This window comes from Zerene cesonia, chromosome 3 (genome assembly GCF_012273895.1).
Source record: "Zerene cesonia ecotype Mississippi chromosome 3, Zerene_cesonia_1.1, whole genome shotgun sequence".
NCBI lineage: Eukaryota > Metazoa > Arthropoda > Insecta > Lepidoptera > Pieridae > Zerene > Zerene cesonia.
In genome coordinates this window covers 4,137,511-4,153,969 of record NC_052104.1, presented here as the reverse complement: position 1 = coordinate 4,153,969, position 16,459 = coordinate 4,137,511, and the positions used below count along the sequence as shown (strand labels likewise).

The 16,459-nt window shown below is 31.9% G+C and overlaps 1 protein-coding gene across 1 annotated transcript in view; it reads left to right on the top strand.

The window, feature by feature from the left end:
• LOC119838884 (lachesin-like) overlaps window positions 1-7,526 on the top strand; it is a 49,096-nt gene extending 41,570 nt beyond the window's left edge. The window contains exons 6-9 of the mRNA XM_038365031.1: window positions 2,333-2,464; window positions 4,305-4,433; window positions 4,806-4,976; window positions 5,310-7,526. Coding sequence (XP_038220959.1) covers window positions 2,333-2,464; window positions 4,305-4,433; window positions 4,806-4,976; window positions 5,310-5,692 — 815 coding nt within the window. The 3' untranslated portion in view covers window positions 5,693-7,526. The remainder of the gene's footprint in view (window positions 1-2,332; window positions 2,465-4,304; window positions 4,434-4,805; window positions 4,977-5,309) is intronic.
• Window positions 7,527-16,459: the final 8,933 nt, after the last annotated feature.

The window sequence follows — 16,459 nt, the reverse complement described above, 5'->3', positions numbered from 1 at the left end:
GTGTATGTTGGATGTATTAATATGTACATATTATACACTTGTTACTGTTTGAAAATCTGAAAATTTATACCAACGCACATAGATGTAGATAAAACTGTTTCTGTTTCTATTTTTGTTTGTCCTTGCCTCTTGAAGACAAAGAACAATTCTTATCTGTCCTTAGTAAGCCTAAGTGCAGCCGGAAGAAACGCCTAGTAATATAATAAATACTTTAATGAACTAATGTTTACTACATTGGAAATAATGGGACCTATTTGTATTGCAAACATTTTTATGATTCACAATCCTTTTTTTATGACTCTAACTAATTAATGGTATTTAAAAATACTGACGTTAATATCATTAGCATTTAATTAACTGCTTTAAAATATGAAGCGGCATTGCGTCCCTTTAAACGCGGAAAAGTGTTTCGAAGAAAACAGTCGAGTTTCATATAATTGAATCGGGAAACAATTAGCTTTCGGGCAATAATAACGTTGAATTGAGGGGCGAGTGAGTAACAAGTTGCCAACGACATGTACCAGGCCAACTTTATATCCCGTTAATAAAACACAATTTCACACAGGCCTGCTTTGATATTGTTCGCTTTAGGAATAGTTTACATGGGTTGCAGTCGCATTTTGCTATTTTAGCGCAAATTTGTAATTCTTCTATAAACTTTTTGGGTATTTTTGTTGAATGAAAAATTCTACGCAGCGATTGTGACCAGTGTCTAAGGGTGATGGTGATCTCTTAGCTTCGGGTGGTTCTTTGCTTATTCTGTTGCGAAAAGGAAAAACGAATATATATTGTTCTCAAACATACCATAGATCCATACATACAGAACATCATAGACGTTCAATTATTTGTTATCGAAATCGAAAAGCTTTAAACGTACTTATAAAATAGAAATTAGTTTTCGCTGAATTTCATAAAATTTAATTAATTAAAAGATTCCATTCATAAAATTTAAGCTACAGTTCTGTACGTACTTTATAAATATAAATAAAAAACCGCGATTATTTAAAAGTAGGTATATGCAAAATTGTTTAGACAAAAGGTAACAGAAAATCATTTGTTGTTGTCCACATTATTCAAATATATTACTAATATTCAAATATATATACGAATAGACTAAATTAAATAATTATTATAAAACAGGACCAGGAAGTGAGCTCTCACCTTTACATAGTCGTAGTATTTACGTTCACCGTGAGATTAAGGATCGGTCGTATACCATAATAAAGTTATAAATTGTTTCCATTTAAATTTAATTTGACAGCGAGTGTTAAACGGTGAATTGGCTGCGCAATGTTTTGATTAAAGCGTGCCGAGATTAGCGATCCTGACTTAATTACTCAGTTAAGTTTTGACGGAATGCGAACGGTTCTATTTAAATACTGAAATCGTATCCATGTATATATGTTATAAAGCAATGACGTAAATTATATCATATACAATAAATAAAACTGTCAGCTTTGTATGTACAATTACTAGAATTTTGTGTCAATGATACGTAATTTAAATGTGTAAATACAGAAACACGTACCGGTACATACAATTAAAGGTAAATTTATATTCAAACGCGAGAAGCCAAAACATTTATATGCGAATAACGTAAACATTTATGGCGTATTTGAAGGCTTTTAAAATAATTCCGTAGCATTCACGGGACGTTAAAATAAGCGACATTTTTGTCATACTGCAGTGTCGTTCCAAGTTATGAAAGGGCTCTTATAACTGAATCACCCGGACACTGATAGTTTACATATGGCGGACATCGGTTTGGCAACGCATCCCACCTTTGTTGGCGATTTTGCGAGCCAACGCGGTTTTTCATTTATGGAACGCAGTAAATACTTTCGCGATGCTCCATTTGCGCATTTATCAAAGTTTTATAAATAAACTTTCCACGAAATATTAGAGTATGTACGAAATTGAGCTTTTGTTTAAAAATTTTCATCTCAATATATGATAGAATTGGATTTCGAAAGCTTTTAAACAGCTTATCGCGTTTGTTCATTAAAATATATGGGATTGATTGGCGTACTTTTACGCATTGTTTGTTCAAGGCGGCAGTTGGACGTTGATTACGAGTATTATTGTAATTTTAAAGCTCCAAAGTACATCAACAATCACACATGATTGACCTTTGCCCTCTCTATCTATATTAAATGTTACTTTTTAGTACGTTGTCTTCGAAAAAAAGATAAATTTATATATATACTCTATAGTTTGTATCCTTAATATATATTTATGCTTTTAATAATACGACGTCCCATACAAAATAATGTGAAATATGTGACATACGTACAAGCTACTGAAAACTAACATACGCCGTATTTTTCCTCAGTGGTAGACAGTTACGTGGGTTCAACATTGTCGCTAAAAGGCCTCAGACGAACGGATATGGGCAATTATTTGTGTATAGCTGCGAACGGTGTGCCGCCCACCAAGAGTCGGAAATATGAGGTCACTGTGCTTTGTGAGTATTCAACATAGGTATAAAATATATATTGTAAAAGTTAAATATTTATGTAGATATATTTATAATACTTTTTAACTAGTTTCTTACAACATGATGTATTTAAATATTATTTTATTACATTTGGAAATCAACCACAGTCCTTTCTATATTAATATGTGTAGAATGCATACAATTTTAATAAATGAATTTGTTGTTAACATAAAAAATGTGATAGTCTATTTTTGTGTGTGTCTGTTTATTTGTTTGTTTGTGTGTTTGTCTCTTTTTCATCGCGCTATCATCATTCATCACCGAGCGTTTAGATTAGATTATTAGAAGGCTAGATAGTTACAAATTTTTATTAGAATGGCTACTTTTTACCACGATGAAACATCTAATTTTCATGCGAATATCCTTTCGCTACGCGGGCCAAGACACGGGCGGAAGGCAAGCGAAAAATATAATCCAGAATAAACAAAAACATCAGAATAGTTTTCTATGTTTTTAATCATATAAAAAGATGCGAAGTCGTTAAGCTTTTAATTGTTTTTCAGCTATAAAAAAGACGATAAAGACGAAAGTTACCGAACTAGTTATTTGCGTACTGACAGAAAGTTTTCTCATATCGAAAAGATCAAATTTCCATAATAGAAAGCCAGTATAGTCTAAGTTCGTTGTCGTTCGTCGATACAGCCATTTCACACCTCATGACTGAATATTGGTAACGGTTATATCTTCTGATAGAATAACATGAACCTGAAGATGGGTTTTCAAATGCATCTATGTTTTATTATGTTTACTGACTTTCTGAACGCAGCTTTGCCCGCGTAGTCATATAGAGATACGCAGTTCCGTTAAGACTGCGTGATAAAATCCTTTATACTTTCTCGGGTCTCAAACTATATATGTACTATATGTTATCTAAAACGGCCCAGCAGTTCTCATTAGCGCATTCAAGTAAACAAACAAACTTTTAGTTACCATGCTCCTCCGTAACAGCTGACCCGATCCTCATGAAATTTTGTGTGCATATCGGGTAGGTCTGAGAATCGGCCAACATCTATTTTTCACCCCTATATGATAAGAGTAAGGCAGACCAGCAGTTTTCCTGGTCAACTAGTATTAGTCTAGATATTATAACAAGAATTAATAATATCATTATAATTAAGCCTGACATTAATTCCATAATTAATTAATACTGACAAGCTCATGCTTGTCAGTATTGCTTACAATAACCTAAATGTTTAACGGATCAATAAGAAAAAGTAGCAGTATTTTTAATCTAATTATTAACAGCTCTGTATAAAAAAACCCTTTAATAGTAGGTAGGTATGGCAAATAATATTAATCTGTATGTTTTTCTTAAAACATTAAATACAATGGCTTATTATAAAACAAATATCATCATCCCACATCTATTCATTTATTCAAAAACTTGTTTTAACAAAATTTAATTATAATTCTTAACGCATACACAAGTTTCCTACAAATTGTAATTACGTAAATCAAATTACATAACTCAGTTAATTTATTGGCTTATTACATCTGATCGTAACCAGAAATGTTAATATTCAAACATTATTTACTATAGTGAAAGCATATTATACCTATAGTATTAATTAAGTTGTTTGTGTTTGATATTACACACTTCGAAATTAAACACTTTTTAACCGACTTCCAAAAACGAAAATATACCTTTTCGTTTAACATGTTAAGTATTGGAAATACTAGAATAAATGCGTTTTATGGGAATGTCCCTGTAAACTTCAACAAACATTTATAATCATACTTAAATAAATAAATCATGTTTTAAATCCGTTAAATTCAGCATCGCAATAAACGATTTATCCGTGTCCAGTCCCACCGATAGTGCGTGTTGCAAGTCTTGTCGTGTGGCGAATGGCGGACATGCAAGTGACGCTGCAATGCTACGTGGAGGCGTCGCCCAAGTCGCTGACAGTGTGGCAGAGGGGCAAATCACACTCAGGTACCGACATGATTCATGAAATTCAAATGAGCCGCATGAATATTAAGGCAAATGCTTACAGCATTTAATTGTTTGTGTAGTTCTTATCACGCGCCGCTTTGTGCCGTGAGCGATGTTTTATTTGGTGTTGGATATATAATTTGTTTTCAGTGTAGATATAGTTTTTAATTCAGTTTATATCCACCACTTGAATCTAAAATTGTGTATTTTGAAAGGTATTTGGTACATAATAAAAAAATGTATATCGACTACAGCATCTTAGATTAAAAATATCGTTAACTAAAATCGGACCTTGATCTTTATACATTACTTTATAGGATTTGAAAGCTTTACGTTTGATGTATTTTAACGAGATCTTTTAATTATTTATAGGTGCGAAGCTGTTGAATAGTTCAAAATATGTGATCGCCGAGGACAACTTAAATAAATACGCAGTCCGTATGAATTTAACTATCAACTGGCTGAAAAAGAATGACTTCGGCGAATACACATGTTCCGCTGCTAACGCGTACGGCAGGGCCAACGCTACTATCACGTTGAAAGGTATGTATTATGAAAGTTAATTTCAGTGGAAACGTTGGTTTATGTTAGAATATTTTCATTTGGATTAATTGTGTTAAGAGAGAAATATAAGAAATATAAATATACTTCTTTAACAAAACGTTCATGGCAACGTCATAAGAGTATTTAATTAAGTTATTATATGAGTTAATAATATTCAAATATACCTCCATTTGAAAGAAATTTAATTTATAGCGAATTTTTAGTCCTAAATATGGACTTTCATTCTAATTTTTAGGACTAAAAATTAGAATGAAAGTCCATATTGTGTTACGTAAAATCATGGCTTTAACCAAATCCAATTATTATTTACAGAAACGCCACAAAAGACAACAACAACAACAACAACCACCACGACAACAACAACGCCGCGCCCAACAACAACACTCCGCACGACAACGCGCCCGCCGAAGCGTCACCTCAAAAAACAACAGAACCAAAACGCCCTAGACATGGAGATCAATCACATCGGTGTTAACAACGCGCTAAACTTTTACAACATTAATACATACGGTACACAAAACAACACGCCGACACACACACAAATTCATACGCAAAACGAATATAGCCAAAGAGTCGAACGACAGAAAGTTCGACCGTCTGGCCCTCCGCGACATTACGTCGTCTACAACAGAGGCACGCCAACACATAAACACACAATTTTAATATTTATACTCGTCAAATTAATATTTATATAAATGACACATTATTTGTGTTTAACGATGGCTGTTGAATTTTGAGCATTGTTGTAAGTATTAAATATGGTTGAAAGTTGTTAACTTACGGATATGTAGATATCAGCTTTAACGTAAGCTAGCGTAGTATACAATTATCCGTTGTTTATTTAGGAACCATCTTGTTTGACCAAAACCTTAGAGGTTTTTCGAAATTTTTACATTAAATACTGGATTGTTTGGGAATAAATATCATGGGCGGCATATCAAGTGTAAAGGAAAATAATAGTTTAGAATAACGAATACTCTTCATCTATTATACTTATGAAGAAAATACTTGAGCATATTTAATACAATGTTTAAAAAAAAACAAACTTAATAATGTACAGAAATTTAAAATTTGTCTTTCTATATCTACTTCAATAAAGTTTAAATCTATATTGTATGCAACAAATCTCAATACAACCTAAAAACTATTCTTCAGAAAGCAGTAGATTTTTTTTTCAGTTCCACGTAACGTATATGATATCTTATCGAATAAATTATGAAAATATTGAAGTTAACAGTCATCAGTCACATCGATCCTATATATTAAATAACCATTTTTATCATGTATTTATGTTACATTTAGAAAGTAGGCATATTTTGTATATGACAATATATTATGCAAAGACAATAATAGTGACCAAAAATTAACTATATTTGTGTAACGTGTACTTTACACATATATGAATTGTAAAAGTACAATAGTGTTAAGAAAATAAATATTATAATAGTTTGAATAAAAATGTTAACTAACTCTTGTCGTTTTAGAGTTTAACGCAGGGCCTCGTAAAGGTGACAATACTTATCTTGAACAATAATTAATTATTGATAATTAGTAAATAACCGAGTAAATAACTTTGATTAGGTTGTTAACGAAATTATCCTAAAAATAGTATATAACTTTGTGATTATTATTTTCTGGCCTAAGCATAAATATATCGTATACCGCCGTTTAAAATTAGCATGAAACATTACCTTACGATATTTTTTTGTACTAGAGTTATAGCTTATTTGGCAATACAAAACATACAAACAAAAATTTTATATACAACTTTATATAATTAACAAAGCAAAATTATAGATTACAATCGTATTTGAATATGGTTATAAATAATAAATTTGTCTTCCGAATAGATGTAAATTTAATTCGGCTTTTACATTTTTGATAAGTTTTAATTCAGCGTAGTTGTTTTGTTTATAGGCTATTTGATGTATGTGAGACACGGGAAAGAATTTATTTAATTTCTAGATATTAGAATATGATAGTGGGCCTTGTAAAAAAGACAAATAAAAAGAGGCAGTAGATATTTCAATTTCTTAAGGTTCTTATCATTTTGTATACATTAAAAATATGTATTTACATATCAATTATTACGTTATCTTTATAATGATTACAGGTTTGTTTAAGAATAGTTAATATGGTTTTCGAATTGTACTGACTTAGAACATTCAATTTTAAAAATATTGTTACAAGCTGTTTTAAGGCAATATGTTTGAAAAAACAATAAAAATAGTAATAATTTTTTAATAGTATTTTCAGTGACATTATAATACGTAACTTTTAAATAATATTTTATATGCGTTTATTTTACAACATATAATCGAGAGCAATTTAGTGGTATAAAGTTTACATATTTTTCATGTAATTATTTTAATAAGTGACAATAATACTCGACGATAATAATCTTTAGAATAACTTTGTATATATTGACATCGTAAGCTCATTTATTAGCATGACTGTATTTTATCAATGTTACCATTAAGATGTTGATATCATTTTATCATATTTTAAAATAAAATATATTATAAAATCGTGTTATTTTCTTAATTGAGTTTTTAATTATAACTCGATATTGTCCTTTCGTATATTTTCAAAGAAATAAAGATAGGTTGGTGAATTGTTTATTTTTTCTTAATTAGCTGGTGGGTTGCCTGATGGTAAGCAATCACCACCGCTCTTGAACATTTGCACTTGTAGAGCCAGCCTCTGCCGCCTTTAAGGGCTAAAGGTAACGGAGAGGATTGACAACGAGAATAGTTCTGTGGGGGGTATTTGCCTAAATTCGCGCTGGAGCGTGCTTGACTCCTAAATCCCACTTAAGGAAACAAAAAAATACAAACAGACACCATAATAAAATTTGTGTAACAATGGACTTTCACCTTAACGGAATTGATAATCGTACAAAAAAAAGTAATACGTATTATATCCACAAAGGCAAGTTTATTAAGGTTATAAAGTAAGACTGAAGTTTTACTAAGGTGTGAAGTTTTGACTTCTGTTTGAGTTGGATACTTTTGATGCATGACTCTGCTAAAAATTTATCAACGTTTATTTGGATTTTTTTTCATTTTATATAATAACCAATTCCGAATTGTATGTATGTTACGAGAGATGAGTTCACGTAGTATTTTTTTACAATTAATATAGATGGCGTCTAGGCATTAAAATTTCAGGCCTTCAAATTCTTAGGCGTACGAGAGACACAGCAAAATAATACACGTAAATAATATTCCAACCGTTTCCCTAGAACGTATTTTCAATGATGTTTTATTATAATTTAAATTAGGTATTTAATTAATACATGATATTAAATGTTAACTGTGCACTCTAAATTCATACTGCGTATTTAAAATTTTATGAAATAAAAAATCAGAGCGCTCACTGGGTATCGTTCAAACGTAGTCTTTTTTTCTCGTGTTGCATTTCAAATTGCCTTAGTTTTTTTTTTAGTTAACTGATGGTGTTTTTTTCTATAGGTACTCCATATGATTATTGCAGTACATACAATTAATTAGAGATAATAATATACGCGCGTAAAGATTCCATAATTTATGATACTGTACATAAATATAAAAAATAATTCTAGGTAGATTACTTAGCACTGAATAAAACGATATATTTTATATGTCACAAGCTTGAGGAACCTTTTGAATAGATGAATACATTCAACATATATTAACTTACTTCTAATAAATATTCCTAGCAAATAGAACAACATCTAAAACATGGATACATAATTAAAGCTTAAACAGTAAGATTAACTAGGTCTCTTTTTTTCGAAGCAATTTTTTAAATACGTATAAAATTCATAATTGTAGTTAATTAAAAAAATGGTATGAGGCAGATGGATGGATGGGCAAATAAATAGATAGGGAAGTCTTAGTAATAGGGTCGTCTTTTAGCCTTTGGTTAAGGAACTCAAAAATCTTCAACCTGGTTATGCCAATAACTACTAATATTATACATGCGAAAGTTTGTAAGGATGTGTGTGTGTGTATATGTTTTTTTTATTTTTATGTCACAGCTGGCAATGCAGCTGGTGGGACGCCTGATGGTAATCGCTACCACCGCCCATGAATATTTGGAGAGGCATAAGGTCCATTGCAGACCTCGCCATACGCCTCTACAAATGGATTGCCGACTTTAAATTGAGAAGGGATTAAGAAAGGATTGGGATAAAGAAAAGATGGGATAAAGAAGGATACGAGAGGAATAAAGGAAAGGATTAGGAAGGGTAAGGAAAAGGATATGATCCTTCGGCTCCCCCACTCACCGAACGAAACACAGCAGAATGCTATTTCACGCCGGTCTTCTATGAGAGTGTGGTACTTCCCCGGTGCGAGCTGGCCCATTTCGTGCCGAAGCATGCTCAACTAGTTTGTTGCTCTTTCATGAAAAAACTGCTGAACCGATTGCAAAGAAATTTGGTACTTTAGCTAGCTGGACAACTGGAATAACATACAGGCAACTTTTTATTCCGATATTCCTACGGGTTACGGACTTACGCGGGTTAATCCGCGAGGCGCAGCTAGTATGTAGTATGGATACTTTTTACAAGAATCGGTAAAAATAAGTGACTTGGCTTGACTTCGATATACCTGAAAATATTCGCATCCACAACAAAACGTATAAATAAATTATCAGTTCCATTGTCACGGATCCGTACGTGAGTGTATCATATATGTAAGTTCAGCAGATTTATTTGAAAGTAATTTTCAGATCGCATCTGGCGCTGCGGTATGAGAGATTCAGCTGATCAATATTCGGAAGTCGGAAGAACTGTGAAATATGCCACTCTCTTAGCCCATATGACTTCAAGTTATTTTCCAGCGTATAATGCTGTGCAGTCGTATTCCGAACTTAGTGCGGAGTTTATATGAAGCTTTTTCTTCTATGTTTGGAGACGGTCAACCAGTTTTCAGTTTTATATTTGACATGACTGTCTTTTACCACCAGCCTATAATGTTATAAAATTTGATTATATTGAAATCCACTTTATATGCGATATTGAAATATCGTTTTAGATAGCTGTATCACATAAAAACGCGTTCATCATTTAAATTTTTCTTTTCCTAATATACTTCTTTACAAAATTCTTTGCTCTTTTTTTACTAACACTACTTTTTAATAATTATTTTCTCTCATGTAGACTGGAATCAAATATATTGTGACACTCTGATAGTAATTTGACTTTCATCTTACAAGATTACGCTGCGACTGCTCGAAAAAAAACAAAACACGAGCACAGATAGAAACAAGCAGAAACGATAGGGTAGCCTATCGTTTCTGATTGTTATATATATGCTTGTTAGGCCTATATAGTTAGATGAGGCAAGATGTCTTGCATTGAACTTAATGAAACCTCACAAAGATATTTATTTTTTTACTGAGGACAATATATAAAATCAGTCTTCAAATAATAATACTATAATGCTAATGTTAAATTGAGCGAGATTTTTGATCAAGTTAACAAACATGAATCCTACTAATATTATAAATGTGAAATTTTGTAAGGATATGTGTGTGTTTGTTTCTCTATCACGCAAAAAATACTGAACCATTTGCAATTAAATTTGGTACATAGATAGCTGGACAACTGGAATAACATATAGGCAACTTTTTATCCCGATATTCTTACGGGATACGGACTTACGCGGTTGAAACCGCGGGGCGCAGCTAGTATTATACATTTCTATCTAAGCACTATATCAATCTTTACAATTTCTATTAGCCATCATATACCTTTATATCGCAACTTGAATCAGTAATCACTGATCTGATATTTACTAAATAAATTGCTTTCAATCCTGGAATTAAGGAGAGATAAACATAAATAGAAGATATCTTATTAAGATTAGTCGGATTCTTATTTAATTACCTCCAATACGCGCTCGAGTCTCAACCTTAAATCTATGTACTATATTACTGTGAATACATAGTACCCTTTTCTATGAATGCGACACAATTAAATTACCCATATTGATGTCTGACGCTTGTAAAAGTTGTATGCTTAAGATACAATGACTAAAAATTATATTTTGTTCAATCATTCATGATTATTTGAAGCCAAGATAGAAGATCAAGATTGCTTTAACATAAATAATCTTATTCGTAATTTATTACGAAATTGTCATGAAAAAACAACTACTAGAAAATTTATTAATTTTAATAGTTCTTTTTCCTCAAAGACACCTGCTTACTATCTCACCGGGAATAAAACATTATTACCATAAACTGATTTATAAGCTGACGGATTGTATCACCTTAATCTTTCGAATAAATTTAGTAACAAATCATGCATCACGTCTTAAAAAATTGATAAATAAAAAATATTTCCCATTGTAATAAACTCTCATTATAAATCTTGTTAAATAAGTATGTACCTTAAATATAATCCGTACGAGCGATAAAAATAGAGTAACGATAAAAATGAAAGGTTTGACAAAGTAACGAATTTTATTGATTCTTCTTTGAAGAATCCTTTAAGTGCTGTTATATAAAAAGACACGTGTGAAACTGGATTCTTACAGATTTACGAGAGATTTCGAATACAATATGATATAATAATATGTAGTCTATAATACTTCAGAAATGTTATTTACATTTACCTCAATATTTACATTTTGCATAACGATTGATTGTTTCGTACTTTCAGACAGAGACCACTAATGTTTTCATGCTCTGTCTTAACAAACATACTAATTTCTAATAGTGTATTCTTAATTATAACTAGAACTGAATTTCAACTTTTCAACGTTTGAATCGTTCATACTAGAATACATTTGACCAAACATCAAAATAAGAAGAACTACTATGAAATATAAACTGCAGATATTTCAGAAAATTTACATGATCATTGAAAAGGCGGATTTGCATTCTATACTTTTTGCGTGGTTAATTCTTTAAAAGTGCTAAAAGTTTCGAAACGCAGACGGAAACGGCGTTGCTTTTTAGTTTAAGTCCTTGAATGGAAATGGTTTTATTTTATGTCATTATGTCATCTCTCTACTCGTCTTCATTTTGTTACCAGTCGCGGCATGTCATTTGATTTTTTTAGTCTTTTACGTAACTTACATTCATGTCTAGTTTTGACAGGCTTCTTTTAGGACAAGAATTTGTTTCTGAAATTGCGTATTGACAAAGAAATTTTAATTATTTAAAATGTATACATACATATATATATATAAATATATCCATATACATACAATTTTTTGTGACCAAAACTTATCTAAAGACTTAAATATATGAACACTCGCTGTTAGTTGAGATCGCTTCATCCTAAATCCTATAATCCGTCTATTTAGTTATCATTTATTTATATTCAAATCACGAGTAAACCTTATCCACACCCGTCATAATTTGTATAGCATCGAATACTGAATTATAGACGAGACCTCTTACACAATATTGTTTATTCAATATCGAAGTCGGAATATTAATCCTTTATAAAGACTTTATCTACATATGAGCAGTATTATTAAGTAGACACACCGGCCGCAGACATGAAATATAACACACTTTACTTCGTAATATTACGTTCCTCTTGCAATATGAAAATTTATTGCAATGTATGGCTGTAGGAATCCTCGTTTAATGTAGAAAAATGAGTATCAACTAATAACAAAGGAATTTCTTCGTTTTTTAACTTGTTAGTTATTGCATCGTTTAAATAAGGAAACGTTTATGACCTAACTATTATTAGAACTAGCTGCATAGCGCTAACATGTTAGTTTTTAAATTGAAATTACTTTTAAATGAAATATCTTGCTTATTATAAAAGACATGTATTTGATGCTTTCTTAGGTTAATCTAATGCATATAATTTTTGATGCGCCGTGAATTTAAAGAAATGTGTTGCAAACAGTTTTGTTAAAAATATTATTATTTGTCGTACAGAGTGACAAATGTATTATAGGGATTTGCTGGAATCTGTGGTCAGTAGGAAGGTGCGAAATGGTAAGTACTTGAGTGGGTACTAGATAACGTAGCTTCGGGACACAATATGGCGCAGATAAGACGCTTACGAGCCCGGATTTGCCTTATATACTTTACTTTTTATATTGCCTACTATCTGATTTAAGTATTTTTCCTCGTGTTAATATATGGAGTTGGTAGGAAGGTGCGGCAATAATACACTTGGAGTAAAATATACTGTTAAATATAGCTCTTTTAGTATAGATGTTATTAAAGATTATTAGATATATGTTATGCGACTTTTACCACAAAAAATTGTATATTTCATGGGTAATTTTGTATTAATATAGCTGTTGCTTAATCTTATGAGAAGTTTAAAAAACCTGATATTTTAAAAGGCAAAAAATATTCTAACCTGAACACTATTTAAAATGACAGCTAAACAATGGAATAAATTTAACCCTTTACTGGTCACATGAAGTACAACAAACAATTACATTATGATAAACAGGACGCAAGTAACATGAATCACTAGCTCTTCCAGCCAGTCTTTGTATTCAGTTTGGCGGATGACGATAACCTTAATGTAAGCGCCGACACGGCTGGTGGTCCCAAGAAGGATTGCCTTTGTCGTGGTCCCTTCCGTGCCCTATTCTTTTCACTTCATACCGTTTCTCACTTGAGTAATTCGAGGACAATAAACATTTATTGTGCTCGTCTATTTGACAGACGATGGAGAAATATCGAATGAGTGAGCCCATATTTAGACCTCCGTTTATCTCGCAAAAAGAAAATAGTGTGTTTCTAAAAAGATTACAGTCATCACAAAACTAAACGTGAATTTGCAAAATGTAAAAACTGTTACAGTTCCACCGGAGACGGTTCGCTCGAGACAGTCGCATTCGTTTTTGCGACTCCCATTTTACTAAAGAAAAGGATTTCGAGGCTTCCTCTTTTAATAATTAACTTTTAGCCTCGTATATTTTAAATGAGATTTGATGCTTGCGAAGTGCAGTTAATAATGGAGTCTTGGAAGTTATTTTACTCCCGTTTAATTTTCTTTTAGCGACGTATTTTATAGCTAGTGTTCGTTGTCTGTGTAAATAAACGCTGACATAAAAGTTGAGAACGCGACGTTCGAATTTGTTTTTATATGTGTAAATATATGAAAAAGAAAACGGAACGGCTTTATATAAACATAAGTTTAAAAGTAGGTTATGGCATTCTTCAGAGACCGAAAAGAAATATTAAGGTCGTCAAAAGTCGTGTCCGTAAGAGCTGCGGGATCCTGCATTTTGTATTCAGTATGGCAGTCAACGATAACTTTAATCCGGGTAAAGTGTCACCTTGAGTGGCTTACATAGAAAGAGCTTTTGTCTGGAGGGGGAGCGTGACCTTTTCCCGCCAGGTTTTCCTGCTATTGTCGGCGAAGTAATGTAAAATACATCCACTTATTGAGTAAGATTTTCGTCATATTGCTGAGAACCTAGGTTAACGCGGCGCTCGACTCAGCTTGATGGATTGTGATCGAAAACCTCGTTGATCATATTGCACGTACTTGGTCATTTAGTTCTACGATTGATCGTCGCTACAAGAACTTTGAAGTAGTTTATTTTGTATCAAAAATAAAACATTTTGATCGTTTATCAATAAAAATGATAGTCATGCTATTTTTACATATATATATATATATACTGAGTAAGACGGAAGCGGTGAACCGATTTTTGTTCAATTAATCATATTTTAATAACATAAAACGATTTCAAAATGCTATATAGTTTTTCCCTATAGTATATAGACTAACACTCAATCTAAATTGTATTTTCTTACCCTCGGAAAATAAACACATAAGATTGCTTGTTGCCAAATAATGTTTTTTTTTTCATGTATTTGACTCTATATATTCTATACCACAGATATAAATTATAAAGTTTCTGTTATCCATAAAGTAAGAGGCACTGAAGGAACTGATTACGTCAATTGTAACCATAGATAAAATCATAAGATTCGATGAGATGATAAGGTTCCTTTGTAAAAGTTGCAGAGTACGTGACAAATCTTCTAGTTTCCAAGTTTCGGATTGAAAACTACGATAGACTCGGGGACGACGTGCTCTGAATCTGTTATTAGTATCTTATTTAGGTGCACAGCTTTCGGAGGTGTTGTATTACAGATAAAACTGAATTGATGTAAAGTTATTTAGATCCAAAGAGACTTTATGGCATACTTTATTTCGTCATGGAGTTAACAGCCCAGTTCGTGCGGTGTGCTCCCGGAATTTACTTGAGGATGATTGGTGTATTCTATTGTGCATTATGCGAAAAACATCTGAAGATTAACATTAATAACACACATAAAACAGGCTTTATTACTGATTCATTTGTTGGGGTTTAAATTGCTATGTTTATTTGTAACGTTTACATAGTTGCATGCGCGCACGCGTGAAGATCGAACTAATAGACCGCTTCAAAAATTTTGCTCTTATATAAGAAAAGCTGCGCCCTGCGGTTTCACCCGCGTAAGTCCATATTCCGTAGAAATATCGGGATAAAAAGTTGCCCATATGTTATTCCAGTTCTCCAGCTGTCTACGTACCAAATTTCATTGCAATCTGTTCAGTAGTTTTTGCGTGAAAGAGCAACAAACACATACATATCCTAACAAACTTTTTCATATATAATATTAGTACGATTTTATTGTAAAATACAAAATTATATAGCATATGAGTAAAGTCTGGAACGTGCGTATCTTCACATTATAAACAAACATTAAAAAACTTACGATATAATAATGTTTCTAGAAAGATATGGAACACAGTTTAATCCCCTGAAAATATATAATAAGGTTTCAAATAGTCTGATTTATATATTCAGTATTCATATATATAGAAAATTGACCAAAATATGCTACGCAAATTTATTCAAATATTTTTAAGGTTATAACATTAGGTACTAAGTGGGTATATCCGCGAGGCAGGGCAAGTATTCACATAAAACTCCTAAGCGGCTTCGATGCAAAGCGATACTTGCTTTTGGGATAACCCGATTGTGAATTACGGGATCAAGATTTCGCTATTATTAGACAGTTCTATTTGCTTGTTATTCCCGAAATTAAGTGGTTATTTATTTTGATTCTATTAAATGATTAACGGAAGATGAGTGTGTATTTTTTAAATATTAACCTCGATTGTAACCTCATTCATTTATAATCTCGAAAAAAATGAAATAACGTAAACCAAACAATTTCTAGCATGCTAATAATTCTTTTCGTTATGTTATGGATACTGTTATATACTTTCATACATATTACACGCCAATCAATCATCAATATCTTATGAATAATATTGCTGTAATACTAAACTAACATTGCCATAATATAGTGACGAGATTCGCACAGAATTAATATCCGTTGTACACCATCTCTTGTTCTCGGACAATGCAGACTGACAATCAGATATCTGAATTAACATGATTAGCCCGAGCAGTGAAGCGTGTCTAATCGAATACTTGTTCAATGAGTGCATACAATTTTATAATCATTTCTCGATTTAT